Genomic DNA, 21,827 nt, shown 5'->3' on the forward strand with positions numbered 1-21,827 from the left:
ATCCAGCACCTGATTTCTGAAAACTGTAATGCATAAATTATTAACAGTTTGCCTTACATGAGCAGCTTCCAGTGAATAAAGCTACTCCTGTGAAGAAATCTTTTCTTTCTCTCTCTCTCTCTCTCTTTTTTTTTTACTGTTATATAGTTTTTGAGAACAATGAGTCTCAACTTTGTGAAAACTTTCTATATGTCTATATGACTTCTGGTCAATAGTGATGCAACTCCACAGAGCCAACTTGGACACACGCAATCCCACAACTTCCTTTATTTATTTATTTTTTTTTGCTGATGTGCCTCCTCATGAAGAAGATTATTGTGCTTCTGATAAAGTGTTTAAGTTGCTGCAAGGTCAACGTTACTGCTGCTTCTGATAAAGTGACACACAGAGACAGGGAGCTCAGCTCAAGGGGTTCTGAAGCCAGCAGATAAAACTGCACAGGAAGATGGATTCTTAAAAAAGATAAAAGAGGAAAAGAAGTATGGGAAGAAAAAGGAAGATACATCGCCAGCTTCTTGGACCAACAGGACGTCATCTGTGATTGCTGCAGGCCACCCACACAGGCAGAGCAGCAGCGACAGGCTGTTTACTTATCTGCCTTGGCCCTTGGAGCCTCAGGGGTCGAAGATTATTAGAGATAAATGCGCCATTTTCACTCTGATGTATGGCGTTGGTTTGTGGTACTGCTAGGTTTTATTGCTTTATTGCAAAGTGTTAGATAAGGCTCTCTTTGGACAAAAGAAGTCTTGGGATAAAAGTAAAAAAAATGGGTAATAATACAAACAAAAGCAAATAATTGCAGACAATATATCTAAAACAACATCAATAGCTTCTGAGGCTTTTACTGGTTCAAAGCTGCAGGTAAAGATTTCAACTCTTAGCTGAGCAAATTTCTTTCAAAAGTCACGTTTACATGTTAAACTTTGAGGCGCTGACAGAACAACACAACCCTGCCCTCTTGAGGCAAGCGAAGAAACTGCACACATTGCACCTTCACAAGCAGAAATAATAATAACGTTAATTTAATATAGTGAAATAAGCATCAAATGTGTCGGACAATTATATATTTAAAACCTAGGATGTTCTACAAGACATGTCAAGTATTTAAAAAGAATGAGTATTACACCTTTGATTAGGGAGACTCATGATCCATGAACACTTTTGACACTTTAAAATATTCATAGTAAATACTTCCTTTGAAAGAGCAGTCATCTGGTAATGTGGTAAAGAGTCATTTGGGAAGACATACTGACACACAGGGTTACTACCAAAACTTTACATAAGTGTGGATGTGTAAATATTCTGAGGGCAGAGGATGAACGGGATAATTATTTAACATGTGCCATATATTATCACTTTAAGGTTAAGCTTGTCTTGCGGTTGTATGTCGATTGGGCAACTACAAAGCAACATAACAAGGTGGCGTTGACCTTATTTGTAAAGGACCAGAGCACTTCATGTTGTGGAGTGATACAAATCAGGGGAAGCAGGGATCAGGAAGTGTCTCAGCATCTTCCAGGGGGCCTTTTTATTTGCCATCTTGTATGAAGAGCTCCAGGATTACCGTGCTCAAGGAGCTGTGAAATCTCCTCTGACACCTTGGGCGTCTGAAACAACTGGTGTCGCCTCTCCTATCACAGAAACACACACTGGCCAGCGTCCATCCTGAATAACAAGGAGAAAAACTGCCCCAAAGCCCTCACACGCGAACCATCTCTCAAGCCCAGCACACACACACAAGCAGACACACAATCTCTCACACACAAAGTCAAAAAGAATCTGGTCCTGTCCTTTTTAAATTTCTAAACCCTAACCTGACATGCCACCAATCCAATTTGTGTCAACTGCGGTCCTTCTACCCATCGCCTCAACGACAAGAACAAAAACAGCTATTCGTGTTGACAGCAGTCAGGAGAATACTTACTCGCCACATTGTCGTAACCTTCCCTAAAACAAATGTCACCGTCAATAGCCCGGCACATCTCAGCTGACACATGCAATGTCCGGTCTTTCAGCAGAGACATTTGAAAACTAGAGATGACACAGGAGTGGGAGGGGATCGCAAAATTCATTTAAATTTCACAAATATGGGATTTATGGTTTTGATTTTCTTTGGTGTAACCCTAAATCTGGGTGTCAACAGTCTGAATTGCCCTGAAATTAAACATGGTGGTACTGTTGTTGGTGCATGTTTTCCAGGATAACAACAACTAGATGACTTATATTTTAAAGAGTTTGGCATCTTATTGAATTTGAAAAAGTTTAAAACCTTGAGCAAGTTTCTCCTAAAAATGACATATATTATGATTTTGATACTTAAACTTTTGTTCTATATATCAAAATTACAAGCCTACCAAGACATGATCATCCACCTAAGCTGACAGTCGGTGATGGGAGAGTATTAATCAGAGAAACAGCATTTTGTAGCAAGTAGAAAGACATTTTTTGTCAGAAAAGGTAAAAGAAGTCATTTTTAAAAATTTGAAACGAAGTGATGCAGGGGTGTAAATATGTGGAAGAAGGTGCCCTGGCTTGATGAGTAAAAAACTGAACTGTTTTGTACCACGTTTAAAATGTTGTGTTAAAGAAAATTAACTCTGCATGTCAAGTCTATAACACTCTTTTCAGATTTTTAAATCTGTTTTCCTACCATTTTAAAGTTAATCATTACTTTTGTTGGTATTGTTAATAAAACACACATTAAACCCACTGGGTTCTCAGCTGCTATGGGAAAGATTAATCTTATCAATAATTTCCTAGGTTTTGTGTCAGTACCTACCATCCATATTATTCACTTAGAGGCAGTTCTGACACTGCTAGTAAAAAAGGAAATTACCAAAGTCATAATGATAATTTTCTTTGGATTAGAAAGAGTCATTAAATATTTCAGAGTATGGATCTTTTAAAATGGAATTACTTTAATAGTTCTAAAAATTTTGAGTCATAGTTGTGACGACACGAAGAAAGAAGTTGATATTCAATCATCAAAAAAGGTTGTGTTGTCAATTTTCTACCTGCCCCTATCCTTTCTATAACTCTTTTGAACTTAATTAGCATCTCATAGCATCACACATTGTTCTTTATTTCTTTTTTTCACAATTTTTTGAGACAATGCTGCCTCTAAACAAAACACATGCATGATTGCGCTCTGACAACCAATCGGCAACCTGAGTCATGAGAGTAATCAGGAACGGCTGATTGTCCACTGGAGGAGGTGGGGAGAGGAGGAAAATACGGTGCTGCTAACACAATTCATGACAGCCTCTCACCGACTGATTACAGCTCCAAGCTAAAGCATGTGGCAAACAGACATTGCATCAGAACATGCTAGTATTGGACCAAGTGTAGTATGCATGTGCGGCTCACAGCTATATACACTTGCGGCGATGGGAGAATTACATTTCTATAAGGGCTCCAGATGAGTTCGGGGATTTTTCTTCTCACAGTAATGATTAATAGTGATGGTCTCACAAATTGTTCCATTGCTGCAGTTGTTTTGCACTTGGAAACCATTGTATTTTTGAGAGTAGTGGTTAGATATGCATTCAGTGATGAAATTCGGATGCAGGAAAATTGAAAGAGCCTAGATTGATTTTGCAAACCAGACCCATTAAGAACTTTGATGTGAAATGACATTCTCTGAGCCCAAACAATACAAAAAGATCTGGAAGCGTTATCTCATTTCACCTCTAACCTTGTGTACTCCCACAGTGTGCTTGTTGCCACCTGCACAAAGATTGCCTCTATTTTTAGTTGCGCTTAGTTCAGTCTGGTCCCCAGACCATTTTCTAGCATGTTGCGCTCTGACTCATTTTATAAAATTGGGTCACATATTTGTTCTGTACTTCTTGACCTCATAACAATTTTGCCTTTCAAACTGGCCACCAGCAAACCATAAATGTAAATTTTTGGGATCCAGTGTCATCCTATTTTGACTAATAATAAAACCATTTACCATTAAAATGGACATAAATTGTTGAACCAGACTTAAGACGGTTTCAATTTTTAGGGCTTTAATTGACTTCTTAAAAACTCTTTGTAGTCTTATAATTGAAATTTGCTGCAATTTAAAAGATGAAAGAAACACCCAGCAGTTCATATTTTTTACTTTTTCCAAACTAGATATGTGAAGCTTTTTATTTATTGTGCCAGTGAAAATCTACGGAAGAGAAGCAGAGCCAGCGAGGGAGCCTGCTGAGACCAAACCAGGTGCTCTTGGATTCCAATCACATGCAGCTCGCCCTGTGGGCCTGGATGTGTGGACTCTGTCACACACTCATTGAGGTTTTCTCTGAGCTGCATTGCTTTATTACAATGGGGAATAAAGTTGCCATCAGGGTTTTAACCAAATTTCGTACCTGCAGTCAAATAGTGGAGGTAGTACAACAATAAAGTGGCTTATCTTGGTGTATCTAGTCAGACTAGACACAATGAATTATAACTTGATGTCCAGTTGATTTTGAAACTTCACTTCCATACAAAGAAAAAAATATTTTTCTGATAGTTTAAATGAATGAAATAAGTATTTGATCCCCTACAACTAAGCCAGAACTTTCGCTAGTTAAGGTAAAGGTAATTTTATTTATATAGCACATTTTCAGCAACAAGAAAATACAAAGTGCTTTACAGGAATTAAAATGCAAACAAAATAACAATCCAAAGGAAAGAGCAAAATAAGAAAAAGCTAATAATGTTGTTCCACAGTAAATAAGCTAGATACTCAATGTGGCAAAAAACCCGACAACTTACCATCTGTAAACTTATAACTTCATATTCTAGTATTTGCCATAGCATCTAATAACTATGCAGACTTCTTTATTTCCGCTCGTAGGTGTACAGCCAATCAGCACAAAGGAAAATAAATGCTGCTCTCAGATTGGCTGCTTTGAAAATCCCAGCCAGTCAAGTAACATTGTTCCTAGGTATTTCTGACAGTAACTTGGACTTAAGTTTCACAGAAAAATGTACGAAAAATTTGAACTATGAACTACGATCCACTTTATATGTATTGTGAGTCATAATATGAGAGTCTTTTGCAATAAATTCTTCATCACAACAGGGATAGAACATCATAGGGGAAAGAGTGAATCTCTGCAAGGCTGGAGTGGCATACATTCCTGCCTTGCTGTTGTAGATATTCTGAAACGGAAGAAACATAAAATTAGTGTCAGTTGCCCTTACTCTGTAGCTCCATGAAAGGTCTTGCCTCTTGGGGTGAGGATGGTCATTATAGAGTGTAGCTCTCTCTCATTAGAGAGAGCTGTGCTAGCACTGTGTACTGCTAGCACACTACACAGTAATGGATTGAAATATTCTCTCTCTCTAGCACATCTGCAGGCATCATATGTTTTATAGTGAATTATCTAAATGACTCAGAGAGATGGCTGCTCATGTAAGAACCATTATTGAGTTCTTTGGTATCAATTCAACATTGCATTTTTGGAAAAAATAAAATAAAAAATATATATAAATATATACAACCATCAAATTCATGGCATAATCCTCGATAAGTACCTTCTCTTTTTAACCAAAAAAGTGAAGATGAGTTTTGGATGAATTTTCCATCATTACAATGACCTAAAGTATGCAACCTAGACAAGTGGCTTAATAGGAGCTTATTAAGGTCAGTCTTCAGACCTCTATCCTTTGAAAATCTACAGCGTAAGCTCATGGTTTGAGTTGCCATGTAGCAGCCAGGAAACCTGAAACCACCAGAGGAAACCCAAGTGTAGCAAGAACTAATTTGTTTTCAAAATGAACAATTTGCTGTGACGGTCATCTTTTCAAGAGGAGCATTCCCCAATTTTTCTCTGACAAACATTAACAGCACTCCCCTGTACCTCCCCCAAAAAACAGCCAAACTTCACAAGAAATTTCAGAATTGCAGGACTTGTCACACCATGTACATTAATTGCTATTGAGATGAACATATATGCATTTTGACATTGCTGGCAAACTAGTGAGCAGGGAACCAATTGGATTATTTGCTACCAAATCCAAACCCTGGACAAAAAGTTGTGTTGATAATAGCAAATTACTTAGGTAAAGAGGTTTCAGAAATCATAACAATTTCATATAATATTGTAGATTTAATATTTATTGTTATCAGGGGCACTGTTTTATTCTTATATATAAGAATTAAGGTTTTTATATCCAACATTAACTTTTAATAAACTTTTAACTTTTAATAAAATCATAAATTTTATCTTTCCCTAGCTGCGGTTCAGACTTGAACCTGTCAGCCCTAATCAGCCAAAATGAAAGTCAGTGCAAACCCCCCTGTGTGCAGCCCCTCTTGACTGACGGTATTATCAACGCATCGAAATAGAAAATCTCCACATGCTGTAAAAGCAAAGGCGGAACTACAGTCAATCTCCATTCCTGACTGAAACTCACACAGATTGAAAAATAACAGTGACACAAATTTAATAGATTGTCATGGCAAGCGTTAAAGATTTTAGTATTAGTTTATTGATAAACTGACCAAAAATGAAATATTACGTGCTCCCCTAATTGCCTGTTAAGCAGAAACTCAGCAGCACTCAATCAAGCTATGGCCACGAGCTACACTTTGATCAATAGAGACAAGCACTGCGATTTTTCCTTGTAGCTTTCAGGCATGAAGAAGGTTGTAACAGCAGAAAACACCATAAACACAAAGCAAAAAAACTTTAGGCTCATCAGATGTTCTTTTCTAAATTTAAGATGAAAGGACATGAAAAGGACCTTTTCTTGCACTTCACTTGGTTCACACAAAAAGTACTTAAAGAAAACTGTGAAACTGTGAAGCACACATGACTAGCCCATGTCTTCCTCATACTATATTTACAAATCAGCATAAGGATGAATGTTTTCCCTTTAAAGTGGAAAAAATTGACATAACAAAAGAAGTAATTATTTGATTTAAAACATTTTTAAATTAGATGAAACTGAAAATGTTACTTCTTGGACACACCAACACTAAAATAATCACTTTTATTATTTTTTCTCTGTAACAAAGAATGTCAAGACTTACACTTTAGGTTTAATCTGGTTTAGGGGAGAAAAAAAAGAAAGACAAATATCTACAAAACTATGTTTTGTCAATACTTCATGATATACTGGTGTACAATGTAGGACAAATTGACAAATCAATTGGATAAAAGTGTGCATAATAATATTCTTAATCAGGAATAAAGCAGAGAAGTGATGTGTATCAAACTGGTTCAGTGTTACAATTAAGGTTCTGTATCCCAGCATTCTCTGATAATGTCCAATGTAATTAATTTTTTAAAGCGACAATCCATCTCTTCTTTCTGATGGTGTTTTTTTTTCTTTTTTGCTAAAAACTAGCTTTGAAAAGCCATACACCTTTTTGTGACTTTCATTAGCATCCTAGAAGTACAGATTAGTTCTTATCAGACCATCATTTGCCCCACATGTGGAGTTTTTCCTTTAATCCCCCCAGAGAACAAGAATGTGCTGCACATGTGGGGTTTCTCCAGCCATGCTTAAACACAAATGAAATCAGGGGGATTTGAGGCAGTGAATTTCTGATAAGAATGAATGTGATAGTCTCTATTTGGTATGCTGGGATTGGCTCTGACCTCATATAACCCAGACAAGGAAGAAATGACATGAATAAATGAAGTCCACCGAGACTGTGAATGTTTCTACAGGTTTATAATGCAATGTCAACAACTTACCCCACGCTGTCTCTAATTTGTCACAATGAAGCATCACAGAACTAATGACAATGAGATGGAAGATATAGATCACTCTAATGACTGCTCATCCTTTTCCATAGACAAATTATCCACAGTGCAAAGTCCATTTTCTGAGTAATCGTAGACAGTTTTGGGTTCCTCTCTTTTCTTCTCTGTAAAATCTTGCACCGATAGTTTTACAATGACAGCCCTTCACAATGGGTTCAGTGAAATTAAATTAGCATTCATTACATCTGTGTGATAAATGATGTGCTCCTCTATTATTTTTTTGAATTATATGTATTTCTGCAGTGTTCAGTGGTGCAAATCCATCTACAAACAATTTGTCACCCAATGCCAGCTCCACACGTCAGCTTTTCACTGCGGCTTGAAATGTTTCTGCATGCGTCATTACCAAAGTGTTGTACATGGGAGCTGGGACACATTTTCTGAAAGCGCCATTTACTTTAGGCTGTTTTATATTGTTATCACTTAAGTGTTGAGGTTGGTGAACCTATTTTCTTTTTAAAATATTAAACTTCAATTTTACCGTAAGTCCTGCCTTTGTCCAGTTGCATAAAAAAAACCCACTGGAAATGTACTATGAAGGAATCTGCCACTCCTTTTATATTTTATTTGCCCAGTAACAGAAGTTGTATATACACTGCTCAAAAAAATAAAGGGAACACTTAAACAGGTGTTTAACTCTTAAAGTGTTCCCTTTATTTTTTTGAGCAGTATATTTTTTAGTCATAAACCATAAAAAAAGGCCTGAAGCCGGCACTGTAAGCCTTTTAAAGACCATTACCATGGCAACTATTTAGCCAATCACAGAGAATCAGTTTTTAATCTTCCTCTATGACCACCCTTATTGGTGGTCACCTGCAAATAGTTGCAGCACCTGCAACTATTTGCAGGTGCTGCAGCATTTTACTTGAGTTTTTTCTCATTTTAACTCATTTATTAAAATTCAATTTCTCTAGCACTTATTATGACTTGATTTGCTTCAAATATGATTCTAAGACATTTAGTCTACAGCGTCAACATAATAATCAAAGTATATGTGAATTAAAAATTATGAGTTCATTTCTATATCCATGGCATTTATTGATTTTTTGTTTGGGACAAAGAGTTTCCTCCTCAATGGTCAAGGTAATCTAAATGCTGCCTGGCTGTTTTTTGTCTGAACTGCTGATGTATTTGATGGTGTAAAAGCATTCTGAGATTTTGCATATATCTCTCCTTCCTGAAAAAGCTGTTTGAAGCGTTTCTGTGCTGCCTCATCAGGTGTTTTGGGATTTATGGTTGAATCTACTGCCTGAGGTGGGCCAGAGTGGTCAAAGAGAAATTCAGAATGGATCTATTTTACTCTGCTTTTGACAAAGGAAGGGGAAATAGACATGCAGGTTAAATTTTTAACAAAGTGAGATAAATGGAAAGACAAAGCTCAAGTTTTATAGTAGCTGCATTTAAATAATGGGTATTGTATTCCAAGACACATACTTTTAAAACCTTGCAGCAATGAAAAGAGAAATTCAGTGTTTGAGTAACGAAAACTAAAAAGACAGTTGTCACATATGTAATCCTTTTGAGTGCATTTAAGAACAATAATTAAATATTAGTTAATGTGTTTTTGGTAAACCTCTTGAAAGTGCATAACTGCCACTGAAATGCATCGTTTTTGGAAAATGTTGTATGCAAAGGTCCTCTTTATATTTCACATGCTGAAACAAGGACAAATTATTTTCCATTTGTGTGATTTGAAATGTGATGTATTTCTTATGAACCTTTGAAGACAGAATTACACATGAATCACTCTCTTCTGATATTAAAAAAATCAGAAGAGTAAAATAAGTTAATGCGACAGCCTTTGCAGTCCAAAAATGGTCAAATTTAAATGGCTTTGTCAGAATTTGAACACAGGGTTTACGTTTACCTCCAACACTCAACTATTTGCAGGTGCTGCAGCATTTTACTTGAGTTTTATCTCATTTTAACTCATTTATTAAAATTCAAATATTGTGGCATGATACCAATTTTGCCACAGATACTTATGAATGTTATGTTCTGTAGTTGTCACAAAATAATTATCAAAAATAATAGGGTGCTATTTTTAATTACTCATGTTGTAAATTTGTTCTTACTGTATTATCTATAAACACCAAATACTATAACTTGTTTTTGCTTCACTTCCGTCCTGTTGGAGGCGGTAGCGTGCACTTCTGCTGATTCGCCACTTATTCACATAGGAAGAAGAAGGGCGCTCCATTCGTAAGGTAGGAATCGGACAGAAACGGTGTAAATAAGAGGGCAAAACCAGACGAAAAGCTTTAGGCCGTGTGTTGTGTTGCTCCAGAGCTGCTCATACACTAACAGCATGTTTTATTCGAGGCACACATTTGAGTCTTTACTAGCCTTTTGTTCATTTTTCACCATGTTTGTCCGCGCAGACTGTTTTCGTAGAGTTGTATGGACCGATTGCAGGAGGTCATTCCCGCTTGCTTTATGTAGAAAATACAGAAGCTCAACTACTTTATTCAAACGTCCACGTTTCCTAGTTTAAAACTACTCATTCCTTTTGTAATTGTACCGTTAACATTAGTAAGCCACTCAGCAGCTGTGAAGATATTGTTGTCCCAGACGCCGAACATCGTTGATTCGTCAAAGTGCTATTTCATTGCTTTTAAGGACTCTTGACCGACTTAGAAAAGATGTTTCAAAATCGAATATTCTAAAAATAATCAACCAAGGTATAAATCCCACAACACTGCTTTAAAACACAGTTACGTCTTCGTGACATTCCAAGAAAAGCATTTCCAATCAATTAACATTCATCTTGAAAAACTTGACACAAAATAAGACAACAAACGTGGACAGGATTGTGCTAAATTTAAACCAACTTCCTTTAAGCATATTTCATTATCTGATCAAATAAGAATATATATCTATATACATACATGTAAGTTGTTTATCTATCTATCTATCTATCTAGATAGATAGATAGATAGATAGATAGATAGATAGATAGATAGATAGATAGATAGATAGATAGATAGATAGATAGATAGATATACATGTAAGTTGTTTATATTATATCAGACCAAGTCTGATTCCATGTAATGGAGGTCATAATTGGAAATGATTTTCTGTGGTATAGAAACTGCTTTATATAAATTGATATTTTAAGGAAAAATTATGCAGCATAGAGACTTAAAATGTCTTATTTAAAATTTTTGATTCTGAACTACAGCTCATAAAGTAGACTAGATTCCCTAAAATTTGTGAAATAAGTATTCATTCAAGCTTCCAGTTTCATGTCAACTTAACATTGCTTTCAACAAGCAGGACAACTTTGTCTCTTCCTTAATTACTTTACAGCTTATTTCAGCTTACCGTGTTAGTAATGTACTTTTCAATATAATCCTCCACTGACATACATATAGTTTGTTGTCTTTTTAATTGAGTAGACACTTCTGGGCAGTTAGACAGACATTTGAACCATTTGCTTATTAACCCTGTTAGGTGGATAATCCTAGATTATCGGTCTCTTAAACCCTACTGCAGTTGTAGAAAGGCCATTAACTAAAGCAGCAGTAGTGAATGCACGGTGTTGCTACCTTCCACTAACAGTAATTGCTAAAGCTGCAGCTATGGTTCATTTTTCCTTCCTTTTTGTTCTACTATTTTATCTTCCTTTCCTCCCTTCCTTTGGTATTATCACATTTCTAAGGTTATTAAATGTGCCTTACTGTGTGTGTTAGTTTTCATAGTCCTGTTTTCCTTTGATTGTGCCAAATGGACCTATGTTTTTTATTCTTTCTTCAGGATGGGGAATCTTATTTCTTCCAGTACTGGGAGCCTCTCCAGTACAGCCTGTGTACAACTTGTTCAGGTGACTAGTTGTTTACAAATCTACCTCGTGCTTTTGTCGTGCTACTGTTAAGTGGATGCCCTTTGAAGCTCACTAATAACTCTTTGTATTTTAGATTTATGATTTAAGTCAAGAAATAGTGTTTGAAATATCTCTGACGACAGATCTATGTATAGTTGCTTCTCAGCTGGGTTCCTGCTCTCTTTAATCTTTTGTCTGCATACACATCGTCTGTCAGTGTGATCTTACAGATTACCGCAAGTTGTTTTTCAGTTCAGTTTGTAATTAGAATTATTAATGAAGTGAATTTGATTTTTTTTTTACATAGACAGTTTTATTTTCAATTATGTGACTTACTTTTGATACCTATATTAAAAAGCTAATTGTGATGGAAAAAGTATAGAGTGTATGCTAATGGTAAATCATGGATACCTAATGAATCATGGAAATATTCAGTGAAAGCCTTATAGTGGGCTAATTTCTATTTTCCCCCAATCTTTCAGGAGATGGTGTCACAGAACTGTGTTGTCATATTCTCCAAGACCACCTGTCCTTATTGCAAAATGGCCAAAAATGTGTTTAATGAAATTGGTGCCAATTACAAGGTGATTGAACTGGACCAGCACAACGATGGGAAGAGACTTCAGGAGGCCTTGGCACAGATGACTGGTGTCAGAACAGTAAGAGTGTTAGATCTTAACGTGAGACTTTTAATGAACAGTTTATTTGAATTTTCGAATTTAAAAAAAAAAATTATATATATATTTATTTCAGCCACACATAAGACCAAAATTATTCATACTCTGGCAGATTTTAGTTTCCTTTGATTTTACTAACAAGTTTCTTTTGACTGGAAGTAATATTAATGTTTTGAAGTGAGCCAAAACATGTGAAAACAGGGTTTGGAATGAATAAAGCAGGCTAGTTAAGCTTACAATCCTTTGTCTTCGCCCAATTGTAAGTTTGAGTAAAAGCTGGGTGTTAATCAAACAATTTAAATGATCTCTACTGATTCTTTGAAGCAGAGTGGTCAGAAATCCGTCCAGAAATGTGTGAGAAGATGTTTGTTGTAGGGGGGAAAGAGGGTGTCTTTTTTCTCTTTTTTTGCAAATGCTATTTAAGCAGTAGTCTCTTAAAGCTTTCCCTGTAGGTGGCACACATTAAATTTTCCTATGTTGTCATTGTTTATTTGTTCAGGTTCCAAGAGTTTTTGTGAACGGAAGCTGCATTGGGGGCGGCTCTGACACCAAGCAGCTCCATCAGCAGGGAAAGTTGCTGCCGCTCATCGAGCGGTGCTCCCCCTGCTGTATTACCGAAGGATCAGGCAGTGGACACTTTGAACCCTCTAAATGACTAACCGTCGTTTTAGCCTTTTTAAATCCTCTATTATTTAATGCTTTGCTTAATTGTATACTGGAAGTTACAAATTTTTTGAACATGTCCATGCTCTTGGTTTATCAAAGTCAAACAGATTGTTGATGTCCAATTTGCTTGTATTTTCTCATAGATGTGAAGTATCAGTATACATTTTATTAAAATCTCCCATCTTAAAACATAAGTAAACCCTGAAAGCACTTCTGTTCCTTTGTTGAATTACAAAATAAAAGGGAAAAAATAGCTTTAAACTTTAATATGTACTGGAATTGGGATACCTGGAAATATTAAAACACCTGAATATAACGCACACTTTACTATGCTGCTAGTCTGCAAATCTTGGAGAACAACATTATGTGTATTTAAGTAACTTATTGTTCTTTGACATTTTAGCAATAGCTGTGAATGTCTGAATGTTTACTAGAGAATAGCATTGATAAAAAAAATTTCCAATGCATGTCAACGGTTCCAGGAGAGCCTAAATAGGAGAAAAGTATTTTTATTCCTGTACGTCAGATGTACATTATTTAATAAACATGAAAGAAATACCATTCTCAAGTTCCAGTGCATTTGTCTGCATTTCTCTCCTCTTTTGGAGGTGATTTTTTTTGTTTGTTTTTTGTTTCTGTTGACATTTTAATATTGGAGCTTATCAGTGAATTACAAGCAATATTAAGATAGAAATTATAATGCACATTTTCATTGAATTAAATGCTGTATTTATTGATGTGCTACTGTATTATGATGCATTTATACATTTAACATTCACAAAGAGTCATAGGTATACAAGTCGAAATATTAGACCATAACGAATATATATTTATTTTTTGCAAAGTGGCGGTAGCACCCCACCGGTGTGTCCTCTAAAACAAATCGCGCGTACCCAGCGCTCACATTGCACCGCATAGAAGTGAGGTCACTGTGCTACAATTAATTAGCCTAGCTAGCGTGTGCACCGCTAAGCTATAATAATTTGATAAATATATATGTTCTGAGGGCTTAACTGTACGGTGGAAAAATGTCTGGCAGCGCAGGAGAATGGTGTCTGATGGAGAGTGACCCCGGAGTGTTCACGGAGCTCATTAAAGGTTTCGGTGAGTGTTTCCTGTCCAAACGTTGGCAGCTCGTTCAATGTAATGTGGCTATGCGCAAACGCTAGCTAGTTGCTGCAAAGCTAGCTTCTAAATTAGCTGGTGGAGAGTAATTTTCTCCATTGTGTGTACATATAACCAGCTGAGAATCTTGACCTGGCATCTGAATTTTACATCTTTTAAACATTTGCATGCGGTAACTGGGTAGCGGTCGATGACTTCATCAGGGAAGCTAAATAGCTAGCATTACTCAGCGTTCAAAAACGACGGCGCGTAAAAACAATCCGTAAAGATAGCGGACTTGTGTTTGTTGTCAAACCGCGTGTAAAGATATTTAATTTTTTCCGCTATTTAAATGTTAGTTTAATGCTGCTTTTTTATTTGTCAGGCTGTAAAGGGGCTCAGGTTGAAGAGATCTGGAGTATGGAACCAGAGAACTTTGAGAACCTGAAGTATGTTTATATTCGCTACTTGACTTTATCGCACGCCTTCTCTTAAGGTGTAATTTTTAATAAATCTGTTCTGTCTCAGGCCAGTCCACGGGTTGATTTTTCTCTTCAAGTGGCAGCCAGGGGAAGAACCAGCAGGATCAATTGTCCAGGATTCAAGGCTAGACCACATTTTCTTTGCTAAACAGGTAAATCGTTTACAATGAAACCTACTCAGCGAAGGTTAAACAAACTCAGGACTGAAAGAAGTTTAAGTAATAATTGTTTCCCTTTGTTTTCTTTAATGTTAAACAGTTCATCCAAGATAATGTTTTTGCTATGCTTTTACTGCATGAATGTGAAATTTAAAATTCTATTGTAAAAAAACATATCTGTAGCACACAGGTTTTCTCATTGTGGTGTAGGTTTGTATCGTAAACAATTAAAGAAAAGGGAAAATTTAAATGTTTTCACGGTTTCTTTGAGATGAAATGTGAAAAGGGTGGTGTTCATTTGGATTCAGTCCCCTGGAGTCTTGTCAAAGAAGACTCGGCTCTCATGTACACACTGAAATATTAAACTGATGTTTTGATTTTTTTTTTCCCACTATGGAACTCATTTTCAAAAATAATATTTTTTTCCTGTTGTTCCAAAACATCAGATCCATGTGGACGCACACCCTAAATGGCAATATATTTACGGATACACCTAATGTCTTCCCCGTGTCTATAATATAAAAACATTGATTTAATTCGAGCTACTTGAAGGAAATATATTTGCATGAACAGTTTATAAAATAAATGCTAATGCCACAAAAATGTTATTGACCAGTAAGAATATCTTCAATACCGTTTTTCTGTTTAATTGTTAGTATTGTTGCAGCCCTAGTCCATTTCCAACTGCATAGTGTGAAGATGCTGCAGATCCTTATTACTGTTAATCAGTGGTTGTTCTGTGCATTTTTAAATGTGTGTAATTTCTGCTCTGTGTGCCATTTTCAGGTCATAAACAATGCATGCGCCACCCAGGCGATCATCAGCGTTCTGCTCAACTGCTCCCATCCGGACATGTTGCTTGGCGACACACTGACAGAGTTCAGAGAGTTTTCTCAGAGTTTTGATGGAGCTGTACGTAAATGGTATCTTTGTATACTTGCTGGCTTTTTTTCAGTTATGATGGGAGAAGAGATAAACAACATGACTTGAATATCTCTCTCCGCCTCTGCATTTTGTGATGCCAGCGTTTCACCGTGGGTTTTATAATCTTCTGCATTTGCTTCTCAGATGAAGGGTCTGGCTCTCAGCAACTCTGAAGTGATCCGACAAGTTCACAACAGCTTTGCAAGGTGAGCGCTTTCCCATGTCATCCCTAAGCTCTTTTCTTTTTAGCCTCTTGTAAATTTGTAAATTAGCTGCTGAATTAATATGTGTATTCTGAAATACAAGTCAGTTTAAAAATATCCAGCATTCTTGACTGTTTTTTTCAATCTAATAACATAAAGAAGACGTTTTCCCTACAGTTAATACTAATATTTCATTGAAAAAGTCTTTTGCTTTATGTTTGCTTTATTTGTGTCTAACATTAACATCAGAATTTGTCCCATTATGATTATCTTTGACTGGGTTTTTATGTGTTTTCAAGACAGCAGATGTTTGAATTTGATGCAAAGTCTTCAGCAAAGGATGAAGACGCCTTTCACTTTGTGAGCTATGTTCCTGTTAATGGCAGACTGTATGAGCTGGATGGGCTTCGGGAAGGACCAATCGACTTGGGTGAACAAAATGATTCACTTTATGCATGTTTTAGTTAGTTAAAGTTTCTGTATAAATTGTAAAAACAAAAAAATGTAAATCTTAACATGAGATCTTGATTATCTTTTGATAGTGATGTACTATACATGCTTGTGGAAACAACAGATTTTCATAGTGGTGTTTTATGCCACAGGTACCTGCAACCAGGATGACTGGATCAGTGCAGTTCGCCCAGTAATTGAGAAAAGAATACAAAAGTAAACAATATACGGAAATAACAAGTTTTTACAAAAAGTTTAAGTCTATTAAATGCTGAGAGAAATTCTTGTTTTCTTCTTCAGGTACAGTGAAGGAGAGATCCGATTCAACCTGATGGCCATCGTATCCGACAGGAAGATGGTATATGAGAAGAAAATTGCAGAGCTCCAGGCTCAGCTTACAGAGGTAAGAAGCAATGAGAAATAATATTACTTTTCTTATTTGAAGGCTTAACTGCATGCTTGACTTTAAAATAAAAAATGCTGTTTACACTTGAATCATGCATTCATTTTATTACCTTAAAATATGCTTTTGCAACTGTTTGTACTTTTTTTTTGCCTAGTAAAAAGCCCAAAATTAACCAACTAAAGCCTCAACAAGCGGTTTAGTAATTGTTAAAATCCATGTTTTTTGTCTTACCTTCACTAGTACAACAGAAAAAAAAGTTATCACTAAGGGAATTGAGGATTAATAGTCCCTAAAGTTGATTCACAAATATGTCAGTCTGTTATCCTTTTCAGAAATTACCTTAAAGAATTTCTGAAACAGCTTTGCAAAAATGACGATGAAACCACGTATTTGAGACTTTTTGTTGTTGTTGTTGGATAATCTCTCTACTGCTGCTTTTGTTGCAAGTGCTGACCATTTTGCTCCTTTACTGTTTTCTACCTCTGCATTCCTGACTTTGTTCAGGTATGAAATTATGTTACCACAAGATGGTTATCAACTATTTTGTGTCAGTTTATACCTGTCAGGGAGACGTTTCGCATTTTGTTTCCACCTCTCAGTTGCCATCTTTACCCTCACTAACTTCTCAAAACACCACTAAGAAGTGGCTTCAGGCTTCAGTCTTCAGAGGGATGAAAGTGTGCATTGCAGGGTCATGTTGCCAATTGAGGGAATATTGGTTGTGTACTTTTTTGTTTATTCTTTTTTTTTTAGGCCCAAATTACATTTATCAGAAAAACTAACTATAATTGTATAAACGAACTAACTGTAAAACCTTAAAGCTCCACCAGACTTCACACATGGTTGTGGGTTAGTTTGTGTTCTCACACGGTGGTAACCACCTGGTGACGCTCATTCCCACTTTGTCCCTGCATCCTTCATTTTGCTTTAGTGAAACACCACTCCACTTTAAAATTTCTATCTAAGAGTTTTTAGCCATTTGACAACCTCTGTAGGTATTTTGTGAAAAATTGTACAAATATACATATTTCTTCACAGCATCTGATGAACATTCCTCCAATTTAATGTGAACGAACAAAACCCGTTTAAGTGAAACATCAGCGTTGCTGTCTGAGTAAATTTCTGCATAGAACACGCTTCTGACCACTCACAAAACACATTGCAAAGCTCTGTTGAAGTAGTTCTACATGGACCGATGTCCAGAAATGGTCCAAACAGGATCATTCAGTTTTTGGTACGCGATTAAGTCAATGAGAGCAGATTTCAATGGTTTGGGGGAAGCATGGGTGAGCCTTCAATGTGAAGTCATCAAACCAGGTTTTGGTGTGCATATATGTAATTGGTAGCAGAACTCAAACCAGTTGCATACATGTTAAATAATGCACCAGCTTTCTCTGCTTTCTTTCAGGTCTGGTCTGCCATTTAGGATTTTCTAATTACAGTTTTCTTTCTCATTGCTGCAGCCCATACAGTCATTTGTATACATTTAGCTTTGATTCAAAAATACATTTTTAAAAAAGAAGCTGCTTGATAGAGGTGTTGGTTTGGAATCCAGCAGTAAATTAAGTTCTTACAATATTTTCCCTGTTTGTATACACATAAAGAGCACATCAATATTTTTCTACCTAACTCAAAACTGCATGCAGCATTTTTCGCTTTTTATGAGTGAGGCGTGAAAGACGCACATAATCAGTAGTTGTTCACGTTAACCATAAGCTGCCTGAAACTTTTAGCCTTTCCAAAATTATTTTTTGTTCAATTAAGATGGCAAAGAAGCTTATTACAAAATCTTGATTAAACATTTATATTGCTGTGAATTTCTTTTCACCACCAGAGGTCAGCAAAAGTTTTCTTTTCCTAACTTCATGTAACCTTTTCCAGAGTGACATCTTTTAAAGCACTGCCCGTTTGTCTATTTTCAGACGCACAGATCAGAAGAAGATCCTTCTGTATCCAAAGAACTGTTTAGACTCTTCTTTTTTCTAAATCACCCTTTCAGTAATTTTTGTTTTCATTACTATGTTTGCAGGAGGAGCCCATGGACACAGACCAGAACAACACATTTCTTAGCTCCATCCAGTCAGAGATTGCCAAGTGTCAGCTCCTTATTGAAGAGGAGAACCAGAAGCTTAAAAGATATAAGGTTAACAACACAAAATGGTTCATAAATTTAGAGCTCTGCTTTATTTGATCATTTATCCGTATTTATTGGTTCATTTATCCGTCACAGAACAAATGTAGCTTTGCCCAGCTCTTTTAAATTCTGCTTTCTTGCAGATTGAAAATATTCGACGAAAGCACAACTACCTTCCCTTCATCATGGAGCTACTGAAGACATTGGCAGAGTACCAACAGCTAATACCTTTGGTGGAAAAGGTAACAATTCTCTCCCTTTTGCAGTTTTCCACGACTTTATTGACTCTGGGTTCACAGAGTCTGAGAATATAAGTGCCATGACATTTCTAAACGTCCACCATTAAGCATGCCAATTAATTTAATGAGCCATCTGGGTGCGACCTGCAGGTACTCTTTGTGGGCTGAGAATGAGAGATAATTCTTTCCGAGGAAGATAAAAGGCTTGTTAAAAGGAAAATAATTACCACTTTTGATGAGGCACTCCTTTCTAGAAAAGTGCCAAATGAAATGACTAAACTACTGCTTCAATTTTTATTTTGTACACTAGACAGCATCACCTGTGAACATTATATTTTCAAAAGCAAAGCAGGTTGATTTGTAAGAAAAAGCTAAAACCGTTTAATTGTCTTTTGTTTTAACACATGTATGCTGTACCAATTGAAACATCATGGTCAATGTGGGTTTTTCTAAACAGGCAAAAGAAAAACAGAGTGCTAAAAAGGCTCAGGAGGCCAAGTGAAGAACACCAACACTGACTTCATCAGAGAAGTTTCCAATCAGACAAAAACACCCAATCATCTTGAACACCGGAGTTACTCTTTCGTCAGTGAGCCATGTACAGATTCATCAGTTATCTTCATGAGAGCGAGTGTGGACGGCCTGCGGCGCTCACGCTGTGGCTTCCTGTGAATTATTCAGAAAGAAAGAGCTGCACTGCAGCTGCAGCACAGAGACTGTCTGATGAAACGCGGTCCCCATGTGTTTTTATTAGCGCTAATGCATGTCTGAAGGAAAAAATGTGGTAATATTTTGTTTTGTCTTATTTTCATAATAAAATGTCTAGACATTTGTGAGTTGTTTGGTTTTCAGAGATTTAATTTCCATCTTGCTCTTTTTCACCCATCTTCTGGTTTATATTTTAAACCAGAGGATGGTTTAAAATATTGTAGATAGAAAAGAGTAAATTACTTCCAAAAACTCTATGACATATTCTAGAAAAAACATGGCAATTTCTGAGTTTGAAAAGTGGAAATTTTTTGACTTTTCAAACTAAGAAATGTCCAAGTGTTAGGGGTCAATTCTGTCTACAACAGCCTTTATACACCGTGGTATAATCTCGTCTAAAGAGATTCGGCGCTGTTTGTCAGACATGAGTTTTTACCGCCACCTACAGTCGAAGCGATGTAATAGCATTTTAAAAGTGTTGCTGGAGCGATCACTAAGTCTACATAATCCATAAGGTATCACTCAAACATTGGGATGTGGTTTGCCTGCCATTATTAGTTCATCTAATATTTTTTTGTGTTATTTGATTTTGAGTCATTAAAACTTACAGATTATTAAAACAAATGTTAAGTAAAAGAACAAAACAAAAATGGATAGTAAATGTTACTGTCACAACTTCCTGGAGAAGATGGACATTAACACCTTCAACATGAAGCTGAGGTCACACATTGTTATTAAAGATGCTGGCTGTTCAGAGTGGTGAAACCAATCATTTATGAATCGTTGAGCTCAAAGAAAAAGTGGGGTAGGAATAAGTGTACAAGTAACAGGGCAGCCATAGTCTACAGAGGATTGCCCTTACCTGGATTAAGGAGGAAAAGGAATAAAATTTTGCACTACATTTGGAAATCAATGTTGCAGAGTCTGGAGGAGGGAGGAGAGACAGCAATGTATAATTACTGGAGGACCAGAGTTAACTTTCCAGTCAGTAAGGAGTTCTGGATAAATGTGAGCTGTCTTTTATCAAGACTAAAGTCATCATAGCCATGTGCTTGGGCATTTGTGAGCACTTCATGCTTCCATCTGCTGAAAAGTGTTATGGAAATGACGATTTTATTTCCCAACAGAACCTAACACCTACCCACACTGCCAAAAGTGCCAATACCTGGTTTAAATTCCATGATATATCACGTCCAGAATACCCAGCAAACTCCATGGCATGACAAGTTTACGCAGCAACTCGTGCAAAAGAAACCCAGACCATGTATTAAATTTAGTGTAGCGAGATTTCTCAATATTTTGCAAATATTACATTTTTATGCAATTTCAAATCCTCAGACATTATTTGGGGTTTTCATTAGCTGCAAGCTGTGACGTCTTGAAATAGTGTAATCTACATCATGTGATAATTTAATAGTTTTTAATTTAATTAGTTAAAACTGTTTTTTGATGATGAACAAATGATTTGATATTTTAATTTGATCTGTATATGTAGCCACATGGTAACCAGCTGTAGTTTTATTTAAGTATGACTGATAAAACATTTTTGTTAACATATAATCTCATTTTGTTAGAGTCATTGTGTTGCGATTGTTAGCGTTTTGACAAAGCATGGAATTGTAATTTTGTAAATAAGACCAATAAAAGAAATCCAGTCCATCAATTGACTGTCTATACCTGGTTGTCCATGCGACAGTTGGTGCCAATGCAAACTCCATGCAGAAAGACGTCATGCCGGATTCAAACCCTGAACCTTTTTGCTACGATGCAACACTGCCACCAACTGAGCCACTGTGCAGCCCCTTTTAAAAATATTCATACTTAGAATTGTTTTAAGTTCTCCAAGTTTTTACGTGTTTTTGGATTATTTAGTATATATGGATTTGTCCCACGGTTTAATCTCAATGATAAAGTGAAGCCATTGCATCTGTTTATCAAAGGGCTTACAATGAGCTCACAAGGCTTCTGCGTCCAAGACTTGTGCGGATATACACAAAATTATTTTCTGAAACAGAAATCCACTCATAGATCAACCAAAACAGCACATGGTTTTCCATTTCTTAGAGTTAGAAATATGTTGATGTTACGAACTTTCTCTT

The 21,827-nt window shown here is 36.4% G+C and overlaps 2 protein-coding genes across 3 annotated transcripts; both read left to right on the forward strand.

Annotated features, from left to right (window-relative positions):
- Positions 1 to 9,933: 9,933 nt before the first annotated feature.
- On the forward strand, positions 9,934 to 13,475 carry glrx2 (glutaredoxin 2). Of its 2 annotated transcripts, none has more exons than XM_023339229.1 (4): positions 9,934 to 9,961; positions 11,511 to 11,577; positions 12,060 to 12,236; positions 12,754 to 13,475. In XM_023339229.1, exons 2-4 carry the CDS (start codon positions 11,512 to 11,514, stop codon positions 12,907 to 12,909), a joined length of 399 nt encoding a protein of 132 aa, XP_023194997.1. In that variant the 5' UTR covers positions 9,934 to 9,961; position 11,511; the 3' UTR covers positions 12,910 to 13,475. The 2 variants fall into 2 exon arrangements, with proteins under 2 accessions (XP_023194997.1, XP_023194998.1); XM_023339230.1 differs by lacking the exon at positions 9,934 to 9,961 and adding an exon at positions 9,971 to 10,435.
- A 340-nt stretch (positions 13,476 to 13,815) lies between these two features.
- On the forward strand, positions 13,816 to 19,852 carry uchl5 (ubiquitin C-terminal hydrolase L5). The gene is made up of 11 exons (XM_005800859.2): positions 13,816 to 14,024; positions 14,410 to 14,473; positions 14,553 to 14,658; positions 15,451 to 15,576; positions 15,733 to 15,794; positions 16,091 to 16,221; positions 16,394 to 16,457; positions 16,542 to 16,644; positions 18,677 to 18,790; positions 18,925 to 19,023; positions 19,478 to 19,852. Exons 1-11 carry the CDS (start codon positions 13,949 to 13,951, stop codon positions 19,520 to 19,522), a joined length of 990 nt encoding a protein of 329 aa, XP_005800916.1. The 5' UTR covers positions 13,816 to 13,948; the 3' UTR covers positions 19,523 to 19,852.
- The last annotated feature ends 1,975 nt before the right edge of the window (positions 19,853 to 21,827 follow it).

Source organism: Xiphophorus maculatus, chromosome 9, assembly GCF_002775205.1.
Source record: "Xiphophorus maculatus strain JP 163 A chromosome 9, X_maculatus-5.0-male, whole genome shotgun sequence".
NCBI classification, from domain to species: domain Eukaryota; kingdom Metazoa; phylum Chordata; class Actinopteri; order Cyprinodontiformes; family Poeciliidae; genus Xiphophorus; species Xiphophorus maculatus.